Source organism: Rasamsonia byssochlamydoides (assembly GCF_041956645.1).
Source record: "Rasamsonia byssochlamydoides strain NRRL 3658 unplaced genomic scaffold VTN77scaffold_24, whole genome shotgun sequence".
In the NCBI taxonomy this organism is placed as follows: domain Eukaryota; kingdom Fungi; phylum Ascomycota; class Eurotiomycetes; order Eurotiales; family Trichocomaceae; genus Rasamsonia; species Rasamsonia byssochlamydoides.
In genome coordinates, this window is record NW_027192407.1 from 246096 (window position 1) to 271956 (window position 25861).

Below are 25861 nucleotides of genomic sequence, written 5' to 3' on the forward strand. Positions count from 1 at the left end.
CTTGGTGTCATCCTGCCCCTGGCACTCTTCCTTGGGGGATAGGAGAATCCAGAACAGTCGTTGGACTGCTGATGAAGTGGAGCAGAGCCAGTGACGAAGGGACCCAGCTGAACTTTTTTTTCTTCCTTTTTTCGTTTGGAAAAAGTAGACTTCAAATCAAGCAAAATGATAGATCAAGAAAAGTGAAAAAAAAAGGTTAAAAGAAGGAATGAGAAAGTGGATGATTAGAGAGTGAAATCCTCAATACTCATCACGTAGGCAGGTACTTTGCAACTGTTGCCTAGTGCCTGTGCGCGCAGAAGTACTCATTCAAATGAGTTATTCCTCGCCCTTCTACAGTTTACCACGTATCGAGTGCATTCGGAGAAGACAAGGGGGATGGATCTCTGTCAAGGCTGAGTGACCATCAGACCAAAATAAATGATGAGATCCATCATCTGTATCATACGATGGGTATATACCATCGCCGTGGTGATCCACCGTAGAAAGAAAGAAAGAAACAGAAGCAAGGTGACGGAGTACGGAGTATATACCCGTGATGCACGTCGAATATTTCGTTTGAGTGCCCTGCCAATTTCTGTTGCTATTCTTTTTTTTTTAGACAATACGACTCTTACCCCGAGGTACAGCACCTATAGGTAATATATATATTTATTTGATTTGTCAGCCTCGTTCCTAATAATTTATTACCTAGCCTAGCAACCAAGCCATCGAAGGAGGAATTTAAACCTATTGTCATCGCACTCACTAGTATGTTATGCCGATCTTGCCGATAAGCGCAAAAGCAGAATTCTGAACTAGGTAACCAGATATATATACCATGTAGCCATTAAGTGGACAAACTCCAGATGTATTTATAGCTTCGTCGATCGATGCGGGAGGGGGTTATTGATTATAAAGATAAATGCGAATGCATTTGCTTGTCTCAGTAGGTACCGGTATTACATTAAAGGACAAGAGAAGATGGACTGACCTGACCATCCATGTTATTAGTACCGAGTACCTCGGCGGTAGTAGGAGTAGTAATAGAGTAACGATGGAGTAATGATGGAATAAGGATAGGAGGATAGGTACAGAAAAGTCCTGGACTCCTGTTCAGGGGGGGGGGGGGGGGGGCAACAAGTCGTCATTCATTACATGTAGGGCTATCTTTTTTTTTTTGGTTTCATGCCCATGCCCTTGCCCTGTATTTGTTCATGTTCGTACCCGCACCTAGACAGTACATGCAGTTAACCCAATCGACCCATTCATGAAACCCTGAACACAATACAACACCACAACAATATACACACATGTGCAGTACAAACACCAAACACCTATACCATCGCCGGCACTGCCGGAATACAATCTATACCCGTAGACTCCATGTCGAATCCTTTCCGGAATCCCAAAAAACCTCGAAACAAGCCCGAAACCGAAACCCGTGAATGCCGATGTCGTAACCATAACCGTATCCGTAACCGTAACAAGTAACCGATCATAGACGCAGACCGTGTAGTATACCAAAACCGTAGACAGGCAGAGTCGTCAATGTAGATAAATGGCCGTAATTTAATGCAGCGAGAAGCGAAGGACGGATAGTCAGGCGGTATTCTTTCGGGACCGGCCTTTGAATCCGAGAGCCTTGCGCAGGCTTCCCATGCGTCTGGGGCGTTGCCGGTCTTGGTAGAAAGGATCGTTTTTGAAATCCTCGTCGGTGAATTTCTGCAGGTAGATTAGCAACTAGACTGTAGCGTCACATGACAGATCTTTTTTTTGCTTACCATTCCGGGAGATCGGATAAAATTCCCCTCAATTTCAGTCATCATGTTGTCTCCCTCTGTGTACTGGTAGGTGTGACCCTCCGGATCTGTGGTGCCCGGAGGGTAAAAGGCGACCCCATCCAGGGGACGACCATGTCGGATGCTGTCCATGATTTTGTACATCGGGGTAGCCCGGAGCGTCTCCTCGTTCGACTCTTTCAGTGCGTCGATCGGGCTTTGCAGGCTGCACCGGTTGCGTTCGGGGTAGACAGCGTCATAGGGACCTTCGTGGTGATATTGCACGGCGCTCACATTGTCCAGCTGGTCAATGATGTCGGGATTCACTCGGCTCATGCGTTGCTGGTGACGATGATGATGATGGTGGGAGCGACGGGAAGAATTTTTCTCCTGGTCGACCGTCGTCCTCTCCATGGATTCAGAGCAAGCAGAGCAACAGGTGTCAAAAGACGAGGCCGGAGAGGAGATGGCTCGCTGACGTCTGAGCGTCAGGCCGCTCGAGCGGCGGGGAGAGGGGTTGCGGAAGGGATTGGTATGATTTCCGGGACCATCCATTTCTGATGGTGTCGGTCCGTACAGCGGGGTGAGAATGTAGTCAACAGCCTGAGGATTGAAAGGAGCAAAAGCTAATTAATCAGTGGCAAGTAGTGCCTTGAATGGTAGATGATGATGATTGAAGCGTTGTTCGTGCGAATCACGATGGATGATGTAGGAAGGATGAATCAGAGCAAAGGACCGGAAGAACGGGGATGGGAGAAATACTGAACAGGGACTCCGCAGGCTGCAATGGGCTCCGAAGCGAGCGAGCAGTGCGTGGACTCATGACGTGGATGAGGGGATTGCGTATCCCGTTCTTATCGGCGCTCGTGGGGACTGTCGGCCGGGGCAGGATCGAAGACTATTCCTCCTCTGGCTAAGCGTCTCCCAAAAACGGTTTAGTAGTCCGCCAGCAGCCGCAGCCGGCGCAAACCGCCACAACGGCCCTTGGGTCGCTGGCGAAAAGTCTAGACTGTGACTCCTCCACCCTCTCGTTGCCTGAATATAGGATTGCCGCCTGGTCGACTTGGACGGTCATTCGGGCTGCCTAGAGACCGTTGAGGAGAGTCGATGACGGGATAATGATGAACTGTCTGGCTAAGTGCTGGTTGCCAAGCCCAAGATTCTGTGGGTGAGAAACAGGCAGAAAGACAGCGAGAAGCAGGTCTTCGCCCGTCTTTCATCTCTTGCCCTCCAACACTTCTGCATCTCATTCGAAGCGCAGACGTCACTTGGAACCGTCTCAATCGATTTTCTATGACAGAACACGAGGCCATCCTCTGTCCTCGATACGTCAGTCTCGCCGGTGTTTCCGGGAAACGTATGGAAAAGCTTGACGGAAGCTAAGAATCTTGGTGGAGGTCTCGTGGAGGAAGTCCGGTCCCAGTTCCCGTAATCGTTAAAAGAGGCAACCTTCTAGAAAATAGTGTTCTGACCTTGACGAAATTGGTCCGTTTACTGATCCATAACTCGGCTTTGGTTATGAACTTGTGAGAAATCGTGCTTGTGCGCCAGTAGGACTGTAGGATATGACGCGGGACATGATGCTGGAGTTGGTTTTGTGTGTGTTGAATAGAGGCCGTGCCATTCATGATAGATGTAGCATTGGGTCCAGTAATATATGAATAAGCAGCTATAGACGCAGAATTAGACAAGAATGCAAATAAAAGATGGTCAGTAAAACGATTGATCGTGGTCGGTGTTCAGATGTGTTCTGCTGACAGACGAATGGCGTGTCACGATCGCGACTTTCTTGGCGCGCGCGCTTCTGAACCAACACGTCGGGTCTTCTCCTCATCACCACTCGGGCTACATGCATCATGTCGATAGCGTTACCGGATTAGGTGGCTGCAGATGGCTCTTGTCCAATACTCTGACTCCGAGACAGATGCAGAACAGGACGAGATATCCACGAAGACTCCAGCCAAGAAGAAACTTCGCCGAGAGGACCCGTCAAAGACTGTCGATCACCCCGCCTCCCTTCCTCCGCTGCCGTCGAATTTCCACGATCTCTACGCCTCGAGCACTCGCGTGAGTGTGCGCGACGATCCAAGTCTTCATGGGGGCCGAAAGCGTGTGATTCCCCACGTTGAGGGGAACTGGCCCACCCACATCTACCTCGAATGTAGGCAAGCATCGCCACATCGCCATAGTCACTGCGATATTAGCTGATGTCATGAAGGGTATCCCTCACGAACAGAGCTGAATATCCTGAACGGAATCCTCTCTCATTTCAAAGCGAACCTCGGTGACAGCGAACGGCAGGTTCATAGCCTCCTGCAAAGTGACCTGGGTGTCCAACTGCCACTGCACATTAGCCTGTCGCGGCCCGTTGTGTTGGTCACGGAACAGAAACAGCCCTTCTCAGAGCTCTTTGAGCGCGCGATTGAGGAATCAGAAATTCGTCCGTAAGTTTACAGACGACTCATCTGGATGAAGGGCGTCTTCTGACAATGTCTGATGGATACTAGGTTCGAAGTGAAGCCAGATGGCCTGGATTGGGTCTCGAACTACGAAAGGACACGATGGTTCTTAGTTGTGAGAGTCAAGAAGCCAGAAAATGACGGTTTGAATCGACTGCTACGAATATCAAACCGCTCTTTGGCTGCCTTTGGTCAGCCACCCCTCTACGAGGAGGCCGTGACATCGTCACAGCCAGGTAGAAAGGAGAAGAGAGGCGCACGAGGCCATAAGCAGGCCGAAAAGCCCTCTAGAGCCTCTGAAAGCTCTGCTGTAGACTACTCGCATTGCTTTCACATATCCATTGCCTGGTGCTTGAATGAACCGTCACCGCAAGATAAGCAGAGGGTCGCAGATGTAGACCTCCAACCCCTCAAGGCCCTGACGGTGTCATTCAGCAGCGTGAAGGTGAAGATTGGCAACACGGTCCAGAGCATGGCTCTCCCTACGAGAAAGATAGATCAAGGTGGCTTCAGCGGCCTTTGAGTAGGCATCCATTCATGTAGTTCTAGCCGCTAGAGCCAGAAAGCCCAGTCAAGTAGAACAGTGACGCTATTGTACAGGAACTCAAAGAACAGCTTCATTGTTGTTACAGATTGCCTCAGTCATATGCTACGCATCCTCAGCATTGAGAATATTAGGCGCGTTTTTAGGTGATGGCGTGTTGTGCGGTGGCAACAAGACGGCTAGGCCTCGACGGGATTGATTGGCCTGTGCGCGGGTCTACTCCGTATTATTTGAGCTCCGTTCGGCTTTTGGATTTCTCACCTTCTGCAACACTCCCAGACCGCGTCTCACCCGCGTGAAGAGATGATCTGTTAGATCTTCTCGACCCTGCTCATGGGTATCTACTAATTTCACGGAATCAAGCGCACCCTGGCAGCTCGACGGAAGTGGTGCTGTCGAAGTTTACGACTCCTGCCTGCACGCGTTCTCTGAGACGTCGCCATGGCCCAGCTTCAGATCCCAACCGTAACCATAGTGCGTCGAGTTTTCTCCTCTGCCGAGACAGTCTGCTGAACCCGTACAGGAGGATCTCCTTGAATTTCAAGCCAAACACTTCCCACAGGATGAGCCATGCCCAGCGCCAGATTACTCATTTGCGCCTCCGGACGATGGTCTAGCAGAAGAAGAGGATTTTGATGATGGACTTGGATACTATCCAGATGGCGTGAAGAGAACGCTCACTGATGAGCAAATCAAAATCTTCCGGCATAGCGAAATCCACGCTCTCCTGCGAGAGAGACAACTTCAGCGGGAACGTAACGCTGAGAAACCTCCTGAGCCATCAAAACCTTCCGACCCAGATTCTTCACCTGCCACTCCGGAGCCTGCGGTGATCGAAAAAAGCAACTTGATGAAGAGAAAGACTGACCATGCAGATCTCCGTGACCCGATCAGCTCGACACAAAAGAGGGCGAAGAATGTGGCAAATAACGTGAAGAGTGCTAATGTGACTTATGAAGATATTCAATATGATGAGGACGAGCGTCCGGAGAAGTCTGCACGAAGTGTAGGTCCGTCGTCGAGACATCCTGGTTTCGCTGGGCGCAGGATCATTTCATACGACGACTAGAGACGTGGATGAGGAAACCCACCATTCATTTTCTGCGGCCAACTTTGTGCTTTGGATGTCCACCTCCATAGCATCGTTATCTGGAAGCCGATGCCGCAAACGGACGGCCCAGAGCTCCACCTGGCATCATCTCATCGCAACGGCTATGTAGGCTTGGAAACTCTCCGGATGGAAACCAGTAATGGGTTGCTGGACCGGGTAAGTTGCATCGACATTCCTTTGATTTCCCTCGTTTCCTTACAATGATGAAACCTTTGTATCGTCATCCTTAGTCGGATTGCCATACCTCTCCACTCACTCAGTTGCCTCGGCAGCTGGGTGCTGGAGTCATGTGTATGGCTATGACGAATGTTAATCTTCTCTCTGAGTTGCCCTTGAATCGCATATGTCCAGGGGTTCATTTCATTTGCAAAGAGAACCAGCTAACTTGCGGTTGGTAGGTTGCCCTCGTAACTCAATCGGAAACCTTGAGCTGTTCCGCGTCCTGTCGCCGGCGCCCAGATTAAGTCCATACGCGGAGAAGCTGTGAACATGAACGTTTTACGACAATGATATTGGACTTGAGCTGCACTGGACTCTGCTCAAAGTCTTAAGGATTGCTGCGGAATTCCGACATTGTATGGAGAACATGCTAGTCACTTTTCCCATACTACGATTCTCAGCTTTTGCAATGCTCGAAATCCCAACCGAGATTCAGTGCCCTCCAAAGACCAACATGTGGATTTCACTCTTGCTCACGCCATGGTGTTCAAGAACCAAGTCCCCAAACCTGAAAATGTGTGGGCGGATTGTGGACATCCTCATAACGGGCTCTAGAGACTTGGTGTCATTCCCTGTGAAACACATCTCCAAACTGTGCAGTCCGACGGATTGTTAATAACGGGAAGAAGAATAGCGATTCCTTACTTGATCTCCAGAACCGAGCCATGCGAATCCCAACTTCGTTGTCCACCCTCCGAAGCATTCCCCCGGTCCAGGATTATATCGTGGGTTGACTGACCTGCTGAAAGTGGCCCGAGGGACCAATCTCCGCAAGATAGGAGATCCTGTTCTTGATCCAGTTTAGTCTCAGCACTACTTGTAGGACTCGCCGAGCCCTGCCCACTGCCATTGGCATTGTTTCGGTCGCCACTAAAGCTCCGGTTAGCAATGCCATCCACAACAGAGGGACATATCTTCGAACAATTGGCTCCCCTGGTTGGCTTTAGTCGAGAAATTGTCTGTCGACTTGGACATTGCGGACCCCTTTGATGTGTCATTGCATTGATAATGATCTCGGTAGAATAGTATCGTCCAGGTTGGCTATGGAAAGAGAAGAACGATTGCAGGGTCCTGCATGGCGTTTAAATATTCTCACAACTCTGGCTATCATCAAAAGAGATTGTTTCCTAGTGGGCCATTCCACGTGGGAGCTGCTGAAACTGGCACTGCTTGTATTGCACGCCGTCGACTGAAAATTATGTCGAGGTATCGTTGTATTTCATCTACGCTGCCCCACATCGTGGGCTTATCAATCATGCCGGGAATCGGGAAAAAAAGGAAAAGAAATTGAGATCCGAATCTGTTTGTATCCCGTACGCCAACACTGGTGGGAGGAGGGAATCCTGGTCATGTATCGATACAAGAACCAGCAAGAAGCAGCTACCAGCGGGATGATGACGACGAGAAGACGTCCGTTGATCTCTCCGCCGAACAGGGTCTCAAGCGTGTACCTAGATAATCAAGGCTCTCGGGTGGTATTCCGAAGCGAATAATCATCTATCATGCAGATTAGCCCCATCCTCTGCAAAGATTAGATGCCTATGGCCTAACAACATTGGATGCGCTCACTCCATAGTGCGGTTACAATTTAAATTCTCCAAGCCACAAGCATTACCCGAATTTTGGTTCTGTCGTCAAGCATGTCTACAACCCCTGAGGTGGCAGGACGTAGCTGAACTTGGTATCTAGGGATAATCATTATCGTATACCTTGTATCTAATCCATCTAAATTCCTTGAATGACCCCCCCTTACTCCGTACGCGGGAAGGTGGATGCTGTCCGACGGCCCGGCGCGCAGCCGCTCCGCTGGGAAACCAGGCCGGGTGGTTATTCTTTTAGCACGCCACAACATGAATTTCGAGGGCAATGGACTGACATGTGAACCAATGATCTGGTGGTTATGCTCGCACAATGTTAAAGAATGCCTCAGGAAATTATGCATTGAACAGGTTCCCGTCTCCATCCCATCGCGAAATGAGAAATACAGCTTGCAACTTGTCGGCCAAAAACTAGAATGTCAATCAACGGGAAATTTACTGAATCATCACACTGGCTCTGCGAGGAATATGTTTCAACTTTCAAGCTTTAGAGCGGCGTTGTCGGAAAGATGGCGAAGTGGCTTGCCGTGTAGTCAACATGCCTCGACTCTTCTCTTTCGCTTTTTTCTCTCAACTTGCCCTTCTACCGTCTTCGTGGTTCTTCAGGACTGGCGCAATCTTCTCCGGTTGCACTCTTTCCCACAAGGATCCTTTTCCCGCCTTTAGCCCAGATTCATTCTGTTTTCGAAGAAATTCTTCTGCGCTGCGGATACGATGAGGGTGAATCTCATCCAGCAGGGCGTAGTTCCGTTGAATAATTCCACGATTATTCCCTGAATGCCGCCACATGTTCCAAAATCCTGTAAAGTTCTGCTTGACCGTCATGGTTGCGGGATCGTTCCGGTCAGCACCATACCCAGCGAGGTTATCTGCATATGCAGACATAGGACCAGTTCTCCAGTACGTGTCCATGTCAACATCGATAAACCGCGCCCGATGGCCGGTTACTCTTTCAAATGCTTTTGCGAGCTCAGCGTATTTAATGTGCTCAACGGCCACCTCCAGGTTCATCCCATTCGCTCTGGACGGATTTTCGAAAAGCCAGCGGACGTAATGTGCACAATCATCAAGAGCGACATGCACCACAGCTCCCTCAGCTCCGAGTGGTACACGCCAGGTCAAGGCTTTCTCTCCGTCCTCATCTTCTTCAACGGATGGCGTCATCGGGCTCCCGCGAGAGATTGTCATCTCTATGTATGGACCGAGGGTGAAAAGCGCAACGCCCATCTTGTACCTGTCCGAGTAGAGTTCTCTGTTGCTTGCGTGTTGAGCCAGCACCCACTCTCCAACCCGACCTTTTCCGTCGTAGTGACCTGTCCTGAAAATAGGATTGTACCCAGACTTCCTGTATACATAGTCCAGGTTCCCATAAACGAAGAAACGAATTCCTCCATCCTCGATCGCCAGCTCGTACGCCCGCATTGCCCAAAATGTCTCCGTTTTCTCCCCGCAATTGAAGCCATCGATATTGATATAAGCCCCATCGCAGCCACGGTATCCTCTTCTCAGATCTTCTTCATTCATGAATGAGCCCTCAAAAAGTTCAATATTACCCAAGGCAAGCAGACCTTTGGCGCGAGGCGAATTGGAATCTCGAGTCAGAATGCGGCAGGAGTACTTGCCGTCGGAGACAAGACCGCGCACAACAGGCAAGCCTTGGGCACCTGTGCCGCCAATGACGAAGATCTTGGTTGCAGACGGAGCCGACATGTTGATTAGGTAGGAGTGGCTATTTGTATCGTGATTTTGGCTTTCAGAATTCTAGTCTTTACAGATGTCAAGTGCGGCTTTCATTGCTTAATTGTAGAGCCATTTCTGATTGATTACGGCTGCTTGATGTAATGCATCTGACATCAATCAGCCGTCAAAGTCTTGATTAGGTTAGTGACCTTCATACCATGGAACTGCACCAGCTACCGAAACCGAGGAAAATAGCTCGGAGCAAAATGGATTTATGAAAAGACGAGAGCAAGTCGGCGTGTGTGAGAGTGTGGATCGATTTGGATCCGCGGAATTTAACGATTCCCAGTTCAATGCCTGCCTCGCCAAAGACCTGTCCGTCATAATCAAGGTACCGACATTCCAGCTTGTAGAACGTCACTCCTGTCTGCGTAGCCTCCTCACCGGCGTCGAATACGACACATCGTGGCTTTTCGGTACCGAAACCTGTGGTATATACAAGAGAACCGGGCTTGAACAGCGCTCAAAGAAGATCATAAGTGATCTCCCCGCACTGCAACAATGGTTCGAGACGTTGCGTGGTCGCAGCATAAGCATCCTTGATGTGGTCCACAAGCAGGCTGAGATGCTCGAAGCGCTTGGGGTCGCTGCCGGCGGTGCCTCGCAGCTTGTCTGCGTAGTCATTGAGCTCCGCTAAGAAATGAAACAAGATATTCTGCTCAATCTGATCTGATATTAGGGTCTTCGTTCTTCTCTGTCATAATATCTTACTCACCGATGGCTTAGTTTCCATCACGCTCACCGCCTTCACATCTCGCAGCACCTCTCGCAGGATATCGCGCAGAACGTCCGACTTAACATCAATGTACGTCGTCGACCTTTTGGATTTTTCATCTAGGATCACGTGAGAATTTTGTCGCTCAATTGAGGTGTCCTCTTTTGCGTACCTATATGCTCGCGAACGACGAATACATATTGATCCATACCGTCCACTTCATCAGGTCCAATCGACTCTACAATTTTGTATTTTGATATATCTTTGTCCCAACTGTTCCATTGTTAGCCTTGCCTAAACATTGCGAGGACATTGAGGAGGTCATACATTTCCATAACCTTTTTGAACTCGGCCTTGCAGGCTCCAGAACTGCTTGTCGATGGAGCATCCTCATCCTCCTTGGTGCCAGCAGGATCGCTCTGTGGAGATCCGGTTGCAGCGAACTGGGCGAGCTTTGCAAAGAGCTGCTTCAGTTGATCCATATCAGGTGGTGGCACAGAATGTCCCAATGGCGAGGTAGGAGTGGCTGGCAGGACCTGGTTGCTACACTCAGTTGCCCCAGCATTGACGTTACCGGCGCCAGCCGATGTGGCAGACATTTCTTTGATCACATCAACCAAGAGCCTCTTCAGGTCGTCCACGGCAATAGTCGGCGAAGTTGACTCCCGAGTTGGGCTGTCAGGAGGCGTCCAGCCTTGGGGGCATGGAGAGGGAGGTACATGGGTCATTTTCTGAGCAGATGCCATTTCGGACGATTGATTTGATAAGAGACTCTGGTGCAATATGAAGCAAGTTGCTATGATGGGCCAAAGCTTTGAATGTCAATGACGAACACAGAAGTTGAGGGCGGCCTGAGGGAAACATGCCTCCTTATATGTCAGTCATTCTGTGAACCACTGAATGGGGTATCTCACTACTCTTTCCGGATGAGATTCCGCACCATGCATGTACGCCGGACGAACTCATTGCTGGAGCAAGCCCAGCCTATTAAGCCCTATTGATCCCTGTATATCAACAGCCACTTTCATGCAGCCAAATCTCATCAATGATGGTCATCAAGCTGTCCCTGCCGAAGCATAGGTTGATCATCTACGCAATGCACATACGAAGTCCGACATCCAAGTTATCAGCTCCATACATTCCAGGAATTAGAGCAAATGATCTCGATACATCGCCTCCTATTATCCTTTATACGAAATTGAGCCACCAAACGCATATGGAGAATTTGGTCTCAATTATAACAAGATCTGAGCATGGTGGGACATAATAGGTCAGAACAGTAACTCAAAGATCACAAACACTTGGACGATCGAAACATGGAACTCTAATCACCGGCTTGCAACACCTCAAGACAGGTAGGATTTCCTGAGGAACCAATTCCTTGGTTCATGGTTTTCCAGGTGTCGATATCGCGAATAATAAGCATGTCGTGGAAGCTCTAAATTATTTCTGGGACGGGACGGGACGGGCCGGAAGAATCGTAAGGAAGATGAATTCAAAATTAGGTGTGGGTATCCTGTCCCGTCCCGTCCCGTTCTATTCCATCACCTTTGACTTTTCGCGCCTGGTTTTGTCGTTATGCTCCAACTGAAGCGATTGGCCACTTGTAAATGCCTGACCAGTCTAGTCTGGTCCTGTCCCGTCCTCTTCCTTCATTTCTTGAGAAACCGTCCAAGCCTCAATCACTCTCAATGCGTTCTGTAGTTTAAAATCATTGAATCCCGCCTGAATTATAAACGCAAGTACACAAATATCTCTATCCTCTAGTGACAGCGGCGATACCTTAGGTGTTCAACATCGACTTCCTGACCATTTTCTGATCATGTTCCCTCATTACCCTCCAGAATTCCGTAGGCTGGTGAGATCAAATCACGCGTTTGATTTTGGAACACGAGAAACTGGGGATATTGTTCGCAATAAGGGTTATCTTCGGGCACTTATTTTGACATGGTTGACACAAGTTATAGAATCTCTGGAGATGAGTTTCTACGACCCCGATCCTAGTCCTCTTCCTCCTGTTCGTCGTGTTTCTCCATTCCACCCAAATCGAAAGTACTACAAAACTCTCGAGAAGCCCAAATTGAGTCCCCTGGGGGGAATTTCGCATGAAAATAACGGAAACAATTGTTTGGAACTTGATGACGACAAAGAAAACATCCCGTCGAGATTCTTGTCGATTGCACAACTATCTGAGGCACTCAGAACGCCTTGGGTTGAGCGATGCGAGCGCTTACGGCTTCTCGTGCATCACAAGGGAACAAGTGGTCTTGGAAAATACTTGGTGTTGGAGCCTAGATGGAGGTCTGAAAAGTATATGTGGAGATATCCCAGATTCCTGGCCGTCCGTTGGGGTCGAATTGCGAAGAAGGGTCACAAGCAAGCTTTCACGGGTCGATGTGCCAGTTCCGCGAAGAAATCGAAAACGTCGAGAATCTAGTTAGTGACTACTGTACTGTAAAAAATTGAATGATCTTGGAGAATATTTGGAGAGCCCCGGATGAAAGTGTCGTAGATAGTTGAAGAAACCTCTCCCATGACTAGGCCTAAGTTCCACGGTTTCTTGATGCCCTACCAAAGGAACGGTTAGGTACATGCTCCCCTCCGAGACAAGAGCGATCGAGTCAACTTACTCTGCGCACTTCACTGCCATCGTCATCGTTGATCTTGGTCTTGGTGACCTTCTCGTAATAGCAGCATCACGTGGTACCAAATGACGGCCGAAAAAGGCGTCGCCTGCCGCCGAAAGAGGCAGTCGAATGGTAAACCCAAATTGTTATACTGAAGTAGACCAAAAACATAAGCCCAAACAGGGTCTATCTAAAAATAACTGGCAGCCACCCTTGGATCTATTTTGCTCTCAATTAATGATCCTTACAGGTAAGTACCCGCTATAGGGTCGTCCTGGGTTGGCCACCGCCTCGTGCCTATTCTCTGCAGCCCTGGTCACATGCATTCTATCAACCTCGTATGTGTTCTCTTATTGAAATTTTTCAACGAGCGATCTCCATCACCGCCATTGTCTGATTTCATAGCATTTTGCTGAAACAAAGGCAATCATATCATCAGTCATGAAGCTTAACAAAATTGCGGACTGTTCTCCTGTCAAGAATAATTCTGGACCTCTTTTGATAGCAACTCCGCCATCGATGCGGTGCCATTCGAAGTCGATAGCTATCGTAAAATAGATTCGTAATAACGTTAGACATATTGACGACTAAGTATAAACCGAAAAGGAAGCCTACCTTTTTCTCAGGGTCAATGTAGCACACATTAATGGCCTCACATTCGCACCACCTTTCGTCTTTGCATGGGCATTCGTTACCCGCGTTGTTAATAGAACCGTGGCATCCCGAACTTTGACTCGGAAATCAAACTCAGTTTCCGCAGAGGTTCGCTCGTGGTCTGCTTTCTTTGGCAGCAGGGCGTAAGCGGGACCAAAAAGGAAGAACGCAAAGAGGCTCCCCATGCGATTTGTCGCAGCAATATCAAAAAATAGCGTTCTCCGGTGGATAAGCAACCAACCGCAGAATCATGTTCCAAGAACATCGGATATGGTGTAGCGGTTTAGCATGGCTGTCTTTCACACAGCAGACCCGGGTTCGACTCCCGGTATCCGAAATTTTTTTTCCCTTTCTTTTTCTTTCATCTTTTATCCTTTTGGATAAGGAACCAACCCCGCAAAAGGATAAGGAAACAACCCCAGACCGATATTCTAAGCGAAAATCGGGTATGGTGTAGCGGCTAGCATAACTGTCTCTCACACAGTAGACCCGGGTTCGATTCCCGGTACCCGAAATTAATCATTCTTTTTTTTTCCATTTCTTTTCTTTTATCCTTTATGCTTTTGGATGAACCAACCCCAGAAGAACATTCCAAGCAAAAATCGGGTATGGTGAAGCGGTTCACACAGCAGACCCGGGTTTGACTCCCGGTACCCGAAAAATGCTTCGGATTGTCGATGACTTCACAGACAAAACAATCCCTGATGCCGGATTGGAACACAATTTACCATTTCCTGTTCTGGCCATTAAACAGAATGCACTGGATCAAGAGATAAAAAGGTTCTTTGAGAGGATGTTATCTGTCTTCGAAAGACTGATATGTTATGGTCTGGAAGCAGAAAGTTGTTAGCCAGAAGAAGCGTGATTGCCCGAAACTTGAAGTTCCTGGCGCGGATCGTCACGGAACATTTTAGTAAAATCGAGGGAAGGTGACAAGAAGAGAAAGGGGAGCCGACTCAGTCATCTCAGCTGGATTTGGGTTCTTTGTACAGTGACATAGGGAAGGAACTTTATTAGGCAATTTTCTTCACTATAGCCTCCATGCCTGGTAGGAAAGGCCGCGGCGAATGCTAGAATATTGATGATGTTAAGGATAGAGGATCCCTCGTGGCTAGCCACTGCTAAATACCTAGGTACATGGAGAGGCACTAGCCCCAATATGGTATAGCTACTAGCCACCCGTGGACCTGCCATTACCACGGAGATGCCGTGACAATGCCGGATAATTGTTGTTGAACAAAAAAAATTTTTTCAAATGCAAATGTTTGATAAAAAGAAAAAAAATAAATTAACAAAAAATAAATTCGGATACTGGGAAGACAGCCATGCCGAACCGCTACACCATATCTGATTTTTGCCTGGGGTTGGTTCCTTATTCAAAAGTTTGATGAAAACTAAAAGGGAAAAAAAACAATTAACTTAATTTCGGGTACCGGGAATCGAACCCGGGTCTGCTGTGTGAAAGACAGCCATGCTAAACCTCTACACCATACCCGATGTTCTTAGAATGTTATCTAGTCTATAATGCCTTTTCATCCAGATTTTTACGGAAAGCAATGTCATTGGTCAGATTTGCTTACTTATCACCCGTCCATCTACAATCTATACTTAGATGTGATTGGTCAAATCTGCTTATTCAGCACCCGTCTGTAGTTAGATTTTATGTAAGCATACCACAACAAATTCATGAAATCTGCCAACTCCCTAGATTGAGAGAGCATAAAGCCTATTAGCAAAGTCCCCGTGAAGCCTAGAGCCTATAGTAAAATACTATACTAAATTTTCATCCTTTTAGGCTCTATAAAGCCTTACGTTATAGGCTTGCAGAGGGCCAGAGGTCCGGAGCATTTAGGTATAGGGCTTTAGGGATGCGAAGCCTATAAGAAACCCCTTGCTTATAGCTTTTAGCCGTAAAAATTTCAGTCACCTGACCTTACTACCCCTTCAAGCCGCCCGAGCGGAGCGAGGGGTTCAAGGCTTATTCTGGATAAAGGATAAAAGAAAAAAAAAGAAAAAAAAGGAAAAAAACCAGTAATTAATTTCGGGTACCGGGAATCGAACCCGGGTCTACTGTGTGAGAGACAGTTATGCTAGCCGCTACACCATACCCGATGTTCTTGACGTATTGTGCTGGATAAAGGATAAAAGAAAAAGGAAGGGAAAAGAAAAAAAGCAATAATTAATTTCCGCCCAGTTGAGCACACATCGCATTTGTTCTTGTTCCTGGTCAACCGCTGACTTTGTCTGCCATTTCTCCTGATACCTTGTGCATGTGCTAACGTGGTTTGGAGATCATCAAATTGAATCCGGGTCCGAATCGTTCGTGTCTCCTTGTTCTTTAAATGACAACATATAAGTACCCGAGGACTTGGTTCCATAAATGATACCGATCTAGAGGAGACCGGCGGTCTCAGGAATGATAATATACAGAGCCAGAGGTTTACTTTTATGACTTTTCATTGGCTAGAAGCTTCGAAGTGACGGAGAGGTGTTCTCTGATATGGTCAAAGAGGAGCAGTTCCGCGGACTACAAAGCTTATCAATAATCATCCTTGCTTTTTCCGAAAAAAAGAAAAAAGATATGAAGAGAAAGAAAGAAAAGAAAAGAGAAAAGAAACGAATCATTGATTACATGCGTAGGCCCACATAATCGGAATCCGCAAAAGTCAAGAATGTCACCTTGCCTCACCATCACCGCGCAGAATGACAAGAAGCGGACTGTACACCCATAGAAAGCCACGAATGAAGTCTGATTACCCTCAAGTTCATCGGATCCAGACCTGCCGCCCCTGTGCTTCCGAGGATCTTGGTTTTCTATCTAGGCAGCTAAGGATCTTGACTTCCTAGCTGAGTAGAGCTTGCCAGCTGAGAATCTTCTCTCTCCAGCCTAACACTTGCCTTGCCTGTTCGATGACCACCTGTGCTCTTCGGTATTGTTTTTTTGCTTTGCCTCCTTCGCGTCTCCTTATATTTTTCTGTTTTCCTGTATCGCGCGTCACCGGCCTTGTACGCTGCAGATTCCTTGACCTTCCGGTTCGCTATCTGCTTCTTTGTCAGTGGGCCTGTAAGCTGGGGTCCTTGCTTCTGTTTCCGCCGCGGGACGTAGCCGTCCTGTTGTGCCTCGAACATAGATCTTCGGCGGAGAACACGTTCCTGAGATAAGGGAGCTTGATCGTTTACAGCACCTATAGGCCTTTAGGAGGATGTGGTAGAGTATGACAGAATATAATATGGTGATTCTATATATATATTTGAATAAGAAATCAACTAATCTTAATCTAGTAAATACTAAACCTATTTTAGCAATTCTTTTTATCTATATTTAGTATTAGATAAATGGTAAAAATTCTATATAATAGAAAATTCTTTATCATAGTGCCATGGGTTGGTTGATATTTGGAGAATCTCAACCTACATCACGAATAGGTGCACCATGGCTGACATACCTCCCCTGTGTTGAGCTGATGTTAAGTAGGTTAGATCAGGTTAGATATGTCTCTCAGGCCAAGTAGATACACAAAATCCTTGTGCTTTTGCTTCAGGAGAGCTTTAGTAAACCTATCGGCTGGTATCTCGTTAGTAGGCGTCCAGTAAATGTGTAGACGCTTTGCTTAGACTTCCTAGCAGAGCTAGTGATGATATATATCGATGTAGCGTAGCTTCGTCTTGAGATCAGGCGTCTCCTTCGTTATAAGGCCAATGGTTTGCGCGTTATCGCAGGCAAGGGATGGCTTCTAGCCAGGATCAAAGTCGGTTACTTTGAAGAATCGCTTCTACTATCTTATCTCCTTCGCGGCTCGTGGTAAGGCAAGAAGTTCGACTTCCGTGGTTAACGTGGCGATGGTTTTCTGCTTTCCAGCCTTCCAATCAATAGGGCCTCCAAATAAAGAGATTATATATCCATTAGAGCTCTTCCGGTCATGATTATTAGCGTACGCGGCATTACTAGCGCAGATGAAGGCTTCTATATCATTAGATTGCGATGGCGATGAGTATTCAATTGCTAGGTGCTTCGTCCTATATAGATAGCAAATAGCTCAGTCTACAGCATCAAGATGCTTCCGGGATGGATTCTAAATAAATTCGGATAGCTTTGCAGCAGCGAAGGCCACATCAGGATATATAATAATGGCTGTATAAAGTAATGATCCTACTTTCTGTTAGTATTTATAGATCTATATTAGGGTAATAACATCAGTGCTTTTCTGGAGGTGATCTGCCAATGAGGTATCCAGTATCTTTTGTGTCTCGAGATAGTATCGCTTCACGATCTTGTCGATGTAGGAGTCTTAGGATAACTATAAAGTTCATGTGTCTCAATCTCGGAGGATTTGTATGCCTAGAAATCATTATATATCGCTAATCTCACGCATGGCATACTTCTTTGTGAGTGCCTCTTTGAACTGCATTATCTCAGGTCAGTGCTTCGGTTGCAATAGAATAATAATAATATTATTATTATTAATGAAGAACACAACAGTGATATATTGATTAGTACAAACATACTGATCTTTATTAATTAGATTAAGGCCTAGTTCCTGAGCGATTTACCTAGCTCTTGGAGCCAGAGTAGGGGCGATTAAGGCAGTCTGTATAGCGCTCGTAGTAATTAAAAGCACTTTCCCCTTCGCTAAAATCAGGGTAGAAACTCGCAGTAGACTAGTTTATCTAGTAGGAAATTAATAAAGGCGTTAATAGCGTCTAGCTGCCAGCCATCTAGGTTGGATGCGGTGATCAAGGTAGTAATAATTTAAAAAGATTATGCAGCTAAAGTGGCAGTGTAAATATTATTGATTATTCGCTTCTGCAGATCTCCTTAAATATAGATTCAAGACTTATACTTCAAGAGATATCTATCTGTATCGAACTTATAGGTAAAGACCCATGTCAGCGGTAGGATTTGATGGTCTCTAAGTCGGTCCTCGATTATAAAGATTCCGCGTATCTCTAGTTCTGTGTATTTAGTGCGTGTCGCCGCCTTAATGTTGGCTTGATAGAGGTAAGATTGCAATTTTTACTAGTCCTTCGGTAGTGGTAGTAGCTTGTTATAATAGATTTATCTTGTTCCTATCATAAACACTGTGTAGATAGCTGTGTTTAATTCTAGTTAGTGCAGGGCTGTGGCATAGGCTTTTTTACATTTACGGCTTTAGGCGCCTTTAATAATATAATCCGATAGAATATCTCTATGGATTTTAAATCAAGATCTCGATATATCTAGTTTATGTTTGGTAGGCGTTAGCCGCGGTGGATTAAGTACCTGTCGATTATATATATTTTAACTAGGTAGAATATACGCCAGTGTAAAATAGCATCCTGATACTTATGGTGCCCTTAGTATTGTCTTATCCTGTACTACTGGTACAGAATAAGTAGGTAATCTTATACCTGGTCTTTCAGGTGTTAATAGCCTAGATGGCTTAAGGATTACGCCTAGAGTCATCAACTGATTATTAATTCTGTATTAGTGGTGGCTGGTTTCTTAGTGGTCAATTCCGGTCCTAGCATTATTTTAATGTTATTATCTTTGGGAGGGGCGTTCGCAGTCTTGATAGCGGCTGACTATATTTGGGTAGATGGGCTTGCGAGGAGGATGGTGTTAGGGAAGAGGACTGCCTTCAAGAGGGGCAGCCTGTCCTGATCTGGCAACCCTACAATCTCAGCCTTGAGAATGGCGATAAGATTTTCATTCAATTCCATCTGGCTGAGGCCGAGCATCCAATGGTCTACGCACAATGTGCCTATGGACAGATCCTGCACGTAGACTAGTAATATCGATTAAAGGCTATGATCATTAAGGGGAATTCTATCTCTGGCTAGTGAATGAGGGCAGAATGAACACTCTTGTTGATGTGCTTGCAGGATACAGTCTTGCAGAGAGCAGGATGTTCGATAGGCGCTGCTATGCAGAAAAAATACTGCAGGATGGCGAAGTTTTTCGGCAGTCCGGCTATACAAAGGATGGATCAGAAGAAGTAACTAATAAGACACCTGTAGATAGATAAAATGCGGAAGTGCTGAGGGTCAGACTATCATGTTGAATTTTGTTGAGTTGATTGTTGGCATTTATCCTATGAGGGTGCCTTTCTGATTATGAGTCCTTAACCCAGATTTCCTTCCAGTCAGACTGCTACGAGGAAATCCTGCTGGACATTTCCTAGCCTATCTCCCCTCTGATCTTGGAGGAATTGGTCTTTAATATTAATGAGCGTTGTCCAAGAGGCATCAACCTATAAAGATTTAAACTAAAGTAGGCTACCAATTTTGCTACTTAACCAATTAAAGCTCTTAATTATAACCCGCCCGCGCAACTTCTTACCTACCCCCCCCTCTCCCCCTGCGACACGCGCTTAAGGATCTCTCCTAACGCCCCCTAAGCAGGCCCCTAAAGCCCCCTAAAGACGCCCTAAGCAGCTCCTAAGCAGCCCCTAAGTAACCCTCTAAACTAGGCACCCGCCTGAGTACCTATCTATCTAAGCGATCCTGGAGCACCTACCTGAGTGATACTAGACTGTTGATATGGCGGCCACTGTGGGCCCTAGGCCCTAATATCTCACCTTATTCAGTTTAGTGCCCGTGTTTATATAAGTGCTAAACTTCTTTGGGTAACAGGGTGTGCCCTAAATAAGGGTGTGTCAGGAATAACCTTGGAACTCTGGAGTATATTTAAATAGCGCCGTTTTCTTTAATAGTGGCAATAAAAAATTACCTGCTAATCACGTGGGCTTGTGGTTTAGTGGTATAACGCTCCGTTCGCACTCTCACATAAAGTTTGGACCTCGGAGAGGTCCCGGGTTCGATTCCCGGCAAGTCCATCTTTTTTTCGCCACTATCATATTTGCTGCTCTTATTCGTGGGTCGTTGATCACCTATAGACTTCATGATAATAATTAAATTTATTTTTAACAAGAAAAAAATTATTTTTATTTCTATATAGGGGGCTGGTTCACGCACATCCCTATTTGGTACAGATACTCCTCATCGGACTTAGAACGGCTTCGAACGTGAGAACCTCCCGTCTTATCTCATGAAGATGCGCCGCTGACTGTTCTTGAAAGCTTCTTCATATTGCGGAATTGGGCTAGCAGATCGTTTTACTCCGGAAAGACCTTTCAATGCGTTAATTCATCAGATCACCATGCCAATCAACGCGAGAAAGCACGACATCGTGACAGCGGCTATTATGTGCCCAGCTTGTCAGGCCTCGGTTGCATACATTGTCCAGTATGATGGTTAAGCCCCTCTCCCACCTCTGCCTGAGAATCGGCTGGACTCAGCCTCATCGATGGCGATCTTACTTTGATAATGGCTGATATACTGCAGAAGCTATGACTATGCAAACTTTTAACTTATCTTCACCGGTTTGAAACAACAGTGTCTGAGTTCGTCACCGCGTACAATTTCCGGCGCTTCGACCTCTCTCGCGTCTGTGTCCGGGGATGTCGGGTCAGACTCCCAGGCTGACGAGGCACCGCGCCGCACGAGGGTTAAAGTGCGGCTGGGAGAGCTATACGGAGGACATCAGTTGTTGCACCGTTTATGGACCCCTGAAATGCCGAAATCGGACTGTTGGTCTCTGTTCTCGATGGTGGAGCTTTTCATATTAGTATTCGATAGCTAAGTCTTCGTGTCGTCGAGATGTTTTTTTTTGCTCTATTAGTTCTCTCCCTGTGCTTTCACGATTCATTCTGGATGCGTTCAGATAGCTGACTAGCCGTACAGATATTGCAGCCAAGTTAGATACCTACCTCAGCTTTTGGCAAATAGCAATCGCAGCACAAAAGACTTGCTTATCGCAGTTCATTTGACCCAGGTTCACGCGGGCTCCTGTAGCCATCATACATTATATATATATTAGGTTTTGTTAGAACATAAGTAGGCTGAATTGAGCTTTCCTTTGTATTCATCAATCCATGTCCTATGGCACACATCTTGATTACGCAGTCTATTCAAGCGACACGGTTTGTTTTGCGATGGGAAACTGTTTTCCAGGACTGTCAATAATTATCAGCCCTAGGCCTGGGCCCTAAGTCTAGATCTAGATCTAGGCCGATTCACCCTGCCGCCGATATTGTTTTTTTTTTGTTTTTAACATAAATTGATTAACTTTTTACAGGAAAATATTAATAATATGTTTCGTATGTTCACTGCCGCGTTTCCAATTGCCGAGTTGGTAATCGATACAGTCCAGGGGCTGTGCCGACGTCGCAGGATCGTCTCACCATCCGATGTCCCAACACCATCGACATCCGCACTACTGTCGCAAAACCAGCCATCGCCCTTAACGAGCATTCCAAAAGATATTCGCCAGAGAAAATAATACTGCCCAGACCATGAATCTACATGGTCGCAGGGGTATTGGGACGTTTCCTCCTGAAACCTGGGGTTTGTGTTTGACGAGCTTGAGACCTGGCCTTGGCGCGTCGCAAGAAGGGGAGCTTACTATGTCTCAAGGACTGCGCTCGTCGGAACTTCCTGAGTGATGGCCTCTTATAAAACCTATCTCTTCGTACTTCTTCAAACTCGGAGCCTGTGAACCTTTCTTTTATCTCATCACCTACCCAGTTGATAACATCACATCTCCTTAGATATTCACTATACCATTGACCTGACATCATTTGACCCGACCTGACCATCATGTGGGCTCCGCATAGTCCAACTTCATCAACGCGATCCAGCGCCAGAAACGTCGACCTGCGCGAGGCGTTGCTCCAAGATGAAACTGCACTCGAAAAGAAAGCATTCCCGCGGGACACGGAGATGTGGATAACGAAGCAGCAGCGGCGGTCCCGAACGTCGTCCATGCAGTCCGTCGCTGTCAGATCTGAAACCATGTCAACTTCGTCGCGCCAGTCGTCCATAGCGGTAGAAGAGGAAGAGGAGAGGAATCATCGCGAATCGACAGAGTCGCCGCCTTTTCATATCGAGGCCTGGCAGATCCCAGATTTTCCGCGACCGGAGCAGCAGCGTGGGGTCGTCCAGGCTCAGAAGAGTGACACGGACGAGAGACGTGAATCTATCTCGGGGTCGACGGAGAACTCGCATTCAACGTTGGCGGAAGACATTTCTGCCGTCGAACCAGATCTGAAGACGCCTAAAGTTGTTGAAAAGCCCGTCGAGAGTCCTCTAGAAGCAACGACGGGTCCAGAGGCGGAGAGCTCTGAATCATCCTCTACCGCTGTAGACAGTCAGGAACAGCAGCCAGCCATAGCGTATGGACCCTTAGGGCAACAGCTCCTATCTCTCCTGGAAAAAGTCTCCGCAATCGAGAGAAATCAACCCACAGTCATGGCCGAAGATTATCAGAAGCTCGAAGCGCGGGTCGCCGAGCTCGAGGCCGAGAAGCAGACATGGCAACAACGACACGAGGCGTTGTTTGCGCTCCGCGACGAAGACGTCGCCAACCTCATCACAATTCGCGAGCTGCTGGCCCACGAACGGCGCGAACACGAGGCGCTACGGAAACTTCGCGACGAGGACCTCAAGAATGTGATTGAGCTGCGACACAAGCTCGCGCAAGCAACATGGTCGTCGTCCAAGCAAGAGCAACAACAACAACAATCACCACCAACGACGACCACGACAGGAACTCCGCCGAGGGTCGTGCCGGCCAAGCGCCTCTCGCTGTCGCGAACATCCGAAGGAACGGACCTGTGGCGCGCCGCCAAGATCGCCGCCATGGAGCAAAAGGTGCTCGAGCTGGAGCGAGCCAACACGGACTTGAGGGCGCAGCTGGACCGCGCTCACACGGCGCTGTTGGCCAGCAGTAGCTCGCAGCCGGCACAGGTTGCGAAAACGAACAATACCAAAGCAGGACCAGGCGACGCCAGTCTTGGTACTGGGCTCGCGGAGCTGATCGAAGGCGCGTTGCGGCATCGGGAGCGCTTCATCGTGAAGATCGAGCGGCTGCGGGCGGAGAACGAGGAGCTGAGGAAGGAGTTGAGTCGGAAGGAGGACGAGAACGCGGAGCTGGAGCATACGATTGAGAAGCTGCGGATGAAGCTCGAGTTGGGGCGGTAGTAATCGCTGGCTTACAGAGGCACTTATTGACCGATGTATGTATGTATGTACTGTACTTAGACCAGATCAGACATGCCATGACTGTACTATTTTTCGAGCTGATATACTGTATATATACCCTTTTAACGCTAAAACCAACATGGGTAACGGCCGAGATAAAATAAAGAAAAGAAGTTTAGGTTTTACTAAACTATACATATAAGAGAAGAAAAAGGGGTATTATGCCTAGTCTGTTCTAACTTCTTTTCTTTCCTTTCTTTTTTTTTTCAAGACAACTAATTACCTCCAATATACCTACATATACTTATTTATCATTCTTTTGTCTTCGATGACTTCAGATTACAATGGCCTTGCATAAAAGTAAAGAAAAGAATGACTCTCCTAAACCCACAAGATAACGATCGTGCCATAATCTCAGTGCATGCATATTATTATTAATCAAACTCACAAATATATATTTTTCTCTCCAAGATTATTAATATTATTACTCCAAATTCAACAATATTTGTGAAACAAAATACGTTTATCCGTTTTGAATATTTAGCGTGTGCAAAAATTGGTGGAATCTTGACACCCAAACTCGCAAAAAAATTGTAACTTTCTATATGAATTTTTTGACTTTAAACATGAATTATGAGCCCAATGTTAGGGTTTTCTAAAAAAAAAAAAAGAAATAAATAAAGATTTCTAGCTATAATAGTATAAAGAATATATATATCTTTTTAAAAATTTAAAAAGCTTTAGTTTTCAAATTACCTTATAAATTTAAAGTTTGCTTATTTTTTGAATTTTAAAGTAGTATATACATTTTTATAGTATTATCTCTAGAAATTCTTTTTATATTTTAGAAAATCCTAATATTGGGCTCATAATTCATGTTTTAAAGTCAAAAAATCTGTATACAAAAGTTACAATTTTCNGACTGCACCAACTTTCTTGCATATATAGAACTTGTGGGCGGACAAACCATGCAAATGGCCTTGTGGCCCAATGGTAGGGCGTCAGATTTCGGCTCTGAAGGTTGCGCGTTCGAGTCGCGTCAAGGTCGAATATTTCTTTTGTCGTTTTTTTTCTTTTTCGTGTTATTTCTAGTGGACCTACTTTCTTTTTTGTTTTTTTTATTTAGTTCTTTTAAATAATATGATTTCTTTTTACTCATATCTTAATAAATAAGATAATGTAATACCCAAGTTTAAGGACTGTGGCGTATGCTACAATACAGGGAGTAGTGGATAGCATCAGCAAGTAGATTAATAGCTTTCAATGGGATGGAGAAGAAGTGAACGCTGGCCTTCAGAAGGATCAGCAGTCTCAGGGGCAGTTCATCTCACATTACTATTACTACTCGGCCCCAGATAGATAGAGAATCAACAGCCTTCTTGCCTTCGAATAGTGATACCTTCGAGGCTAGTAGAGTGTTCGTACCTGACATTGAATCCCGGCATTGGTTTGTTAGAGGGATTGATGACCCATTTGCTCTATTCAATGTGTTACCTGTCTTGGGGCCCTTGATTGGCTTGGTTTGCCTGCCAGCTTTGATACCGATTGCAGCGGTGGTTTTGGGCCTCGTGACCCCCTTCCGAAGCATTCCCCTGGATATACATCAGCCTGCTCTCTTTGACAGAAAAGACCTCCAATATCCATCCTCTTTTAGTATTCTCCAATAATACCTGTAACTTAAGACTTTTATAAAAAGTTGAGTAAAGTATAATCCTAGAACAGGAGCAGGTGTAGTGATGTTGACTGATTATATAACTACTAGTAGCGAACAGCTCATTGCGGAGGAGTCAGGATCAGAAGGGGCCTCAGCAGTGATGTATGTAGTTTTTTATGCTCCTTTATTCATTTCTCTATACCTTATTAAAAAAATGAATCATAAGGGCATGATATAAATTTGTTTCGAAAAAAAAAAATAGGTAAAAAGGTTCAACTTTTGCGGGATAGAAAAAAGGAGCTGCTGAATTATATTGGCGGGGTTCCTTTTTTTTTCCCCGCGCGGAGGCCCTGTACTCCGCTAAAAAATTCCTTCGCTCACATTACTACTACTACTTACTTACTTTGTAACCTTTATTTTATACTCTACCCCAACAACAGGTATGCCTGCTGCCGGCCGGCCGGCCTTAATAATAATAACTTCAATTTTTTGCCCTCCAAAAAAGGAAATGGGCTTGTAGCTCAGTCGAAGAGCGTCCGCTTTGCATTGCACACGCTTTGTGTAATATTTGCAATTTGCAGTTTCCGCAAATTGCGGAAGGTCAAGGGTTCAATTCCCTTCAAGTCCAGTTAATTTTTTTTGTTACATCTAAGATATGTGAAGAGATAGATAGATGCTTCGGATTCTTTTTTTTTTTCATAATCTAGTGTATTACTTAATGGAGCTATTCTATTCTATTCTATTCATTTTTTAACCCCTG

General features: G+C 46.3%; 8 protein-coding genes and 7 non-coding genes across 15 annotated transcripts; 9 read left to right on the forward strand and 6 right to left on the reverse strand.

The window, feature by feature from the left end:
• Nucleotides 1-1581: 1581 nt before the first annotated feature.
• VTN77DRAFT_3488 (uncharacterized protein) lies at nt 1582-2315 on the reverse strand (the record flags this gene model as incomplete). Its single annotated transcript, XM_069419441.1, has 2 exons — nt 1582-1704; nt 1764-2315. 2 exons carry the CDS (start codon nt 2313-2315, stop codon nt 1582-1584), a joined length of 675 nt encoding a protein of 224 aa, XP_069278512.1.
• Nucleotides 2316-3650: 1335 nt separating this feature from the next.
• VTN77DRAFT_3489 (uncharacterized protein) lies at nt 3651-4742 on the forward strand (the record flags this gene model as incomplete). The annotated part of the gene is made up of 3 exons (XM_069419442.1): nt 3651-3921; nt 3979-4204; nt 4268-4742. The coding sequence occupies 3 exons, from the start codon at nt 3651-3653 to the stop codon at nt 4740-4742; spliced, it is 972 nt and encodes a 323-aa protein (XP_069278513.1).
• Nucleotides 4743-5204: 462 nt separating this feature from the next.
• On the forward strand, nt 5205-5832 carry VTN77DRAFT_3490 (uncharacterized protein; the record flags this gene model as incomplete). Its single annotated transcript, XM_069419444.1, has 2 exons — nt 5205-5237; nt 5287-5832. The coding sequence occupies 2 exons, from the start codon at nt 5205-5207 to the stop codon at nt 5830-5832; spliced, it is 579 nt and encodes a 192-aa protein (XP_069278514.1).
• A 2429-nt stretch (nt 5833-8261) lies between these two features.
• On the reverse strand, nt 8262-9401 carry VTN77DRAFT_3491 (uncharacterized protein; the record flags this gene model as incomplete). Its single annotated transcript, XM_069419445.1, has 1 exon — nt 8262-9401. The coding sequence occupies one exon, from the start codon at nt 9399-9401 to the stop codon at nt 8262-8264; it is 1140 nt and encodes a 379-aa protein (XP_069278515.1).
• Nucleotides 9402-9514: 113 nt separating this feature from the next.
• Nucleotides 9515-10892, reverse strand: VTN77DRAFT_3492 (uncharacterized protein; the record flags this gene model as incomplete). The annotated part of the gene is made up of 6 exons (XM_069419446.1): nt 9515-9538; nt 9589-9857; nt 9945-10095; nt 10147-10265; nt 10319-10419; nt 10474-10892. The coding sequence occupies 6 exons, from the start codon at nt 10890-10892 to the stop codon at nt 9515-9517; spliced, it is 1083 nt and encodes a 360-aa protein (XP_069278516.1).
• A 1232-nt stretch (nt 10893-12124) lies between these two features.
• On the forward strand, nt 12125-12583 carry VTN77DRAFT_3493 (uncharacterized protein; the record flags this gene model as incomplete). The annotated part of the gene is made up of 1 exon (XM_069419447.1): nt 12125-12583. One exon carries the CDS (start codon nt 12125-12127, stop codon nt 12581-12583), a length of 459 nt encoding a protein of 152 aa, XP_069278517.1.
• A 625-nt stretch (nt 12584-13208) lies between these two features.
• VTN77DRAFT_3494 (uncharacterized protein) lies at nt 13209-13612 on the reverse strand (the record flags this gene model as incomplete). The annotated part of the gene is made up of 2 exons (XM_069419448.1): nt 13209-13317; nt 13389-13612. The coding sequence occupies 2 exons, from the start codon at nt 13610-13612 to the stop codon at nt 13209-13211; spliced, it is 333 nt and encodes a 110-aa protein (XP_069278518.1).
• A 79-nt stretch (nt 13613-13691) lies between these two features.
• On the forward strand, nt 13692-13764 carry VTN77DRAFT_t62. The gene has a single exon. It is a non-coding gene; the product is annotated as a tRNA-Glu (tRNA).
• A 105-nt stretch (nt 13765-13869) lies between these two features.
• On the forward strand, nt 13870-13941 carry VTN77DRAFT_t63. The gene has a single exon. It is a non-coding gene; the product is annotated as a tRNA-Glu (tRNA).
• Nucleotides 13942-14851: 910 nt separating this feature from the next.
• Nucleotides 14852-14924, reverse strand: VTN77DRAFT_t68. Its single transcript has one exon. It is a non-coding gene; the product is annotated as a tRNA-Glu (tRNA).
• A 543-nt stretch (nt 14925-15467) lies between these two features.
• On the reverse strand, nt 15468-15539 carry VTN77DRAFT_t67. Its single transcript has one exon. It is a non-coding gene; the product is annotated as a tRNA-Glu (tRNA).
• Nucleotides 15540-20149: 4610 nt separating this feature from the next.
• VTN77DRAFT_t64 lies at nt 20150-20242 on the forward strand. Its single transcript has one exon. It is a non-coding gene; the product is annotated as a tRNA-Ala (tRNA).
• A 1822-nt stretch (nt 20243-22064) lies between these two features.
• On the forward strand, nt 22065-23447 carry VTN77DRAFT_3495 (uncharacterized protein; the record flags this gene model as incomplete). The annotated part of the gene is made up of 1 exon (XM_069419449.1): nt 22065-23447. One exon carries the CDS (start codon nt 22065-22067, stop codon nt 23445-23447), a length of 1383 nt encoding a protein of 460 aa, XP_069278519.1.
• A 976-nt stretch (nt 23448-24423) lies between these two features.
• VTN77DRAFT_t65 lies at nt 24424-24495 on the forward strand. The gene has a single exon. It is a non-coding gene; the product is annotated as a tRNA-Arg (tRNA).
• A 1116-nt stretch (nt 24496-25611) lies between these two features.
• VTN77DRAFT_t66 lies at nt 25612-25729 on the forward strand. Its single transcript has one exon. It is a non-coding gene; the product is annotated as a tRNA-Ala (tRNA).
• The last annotated feature ends 132 nt before the right edge of the window (nt 25730-25861 follow it).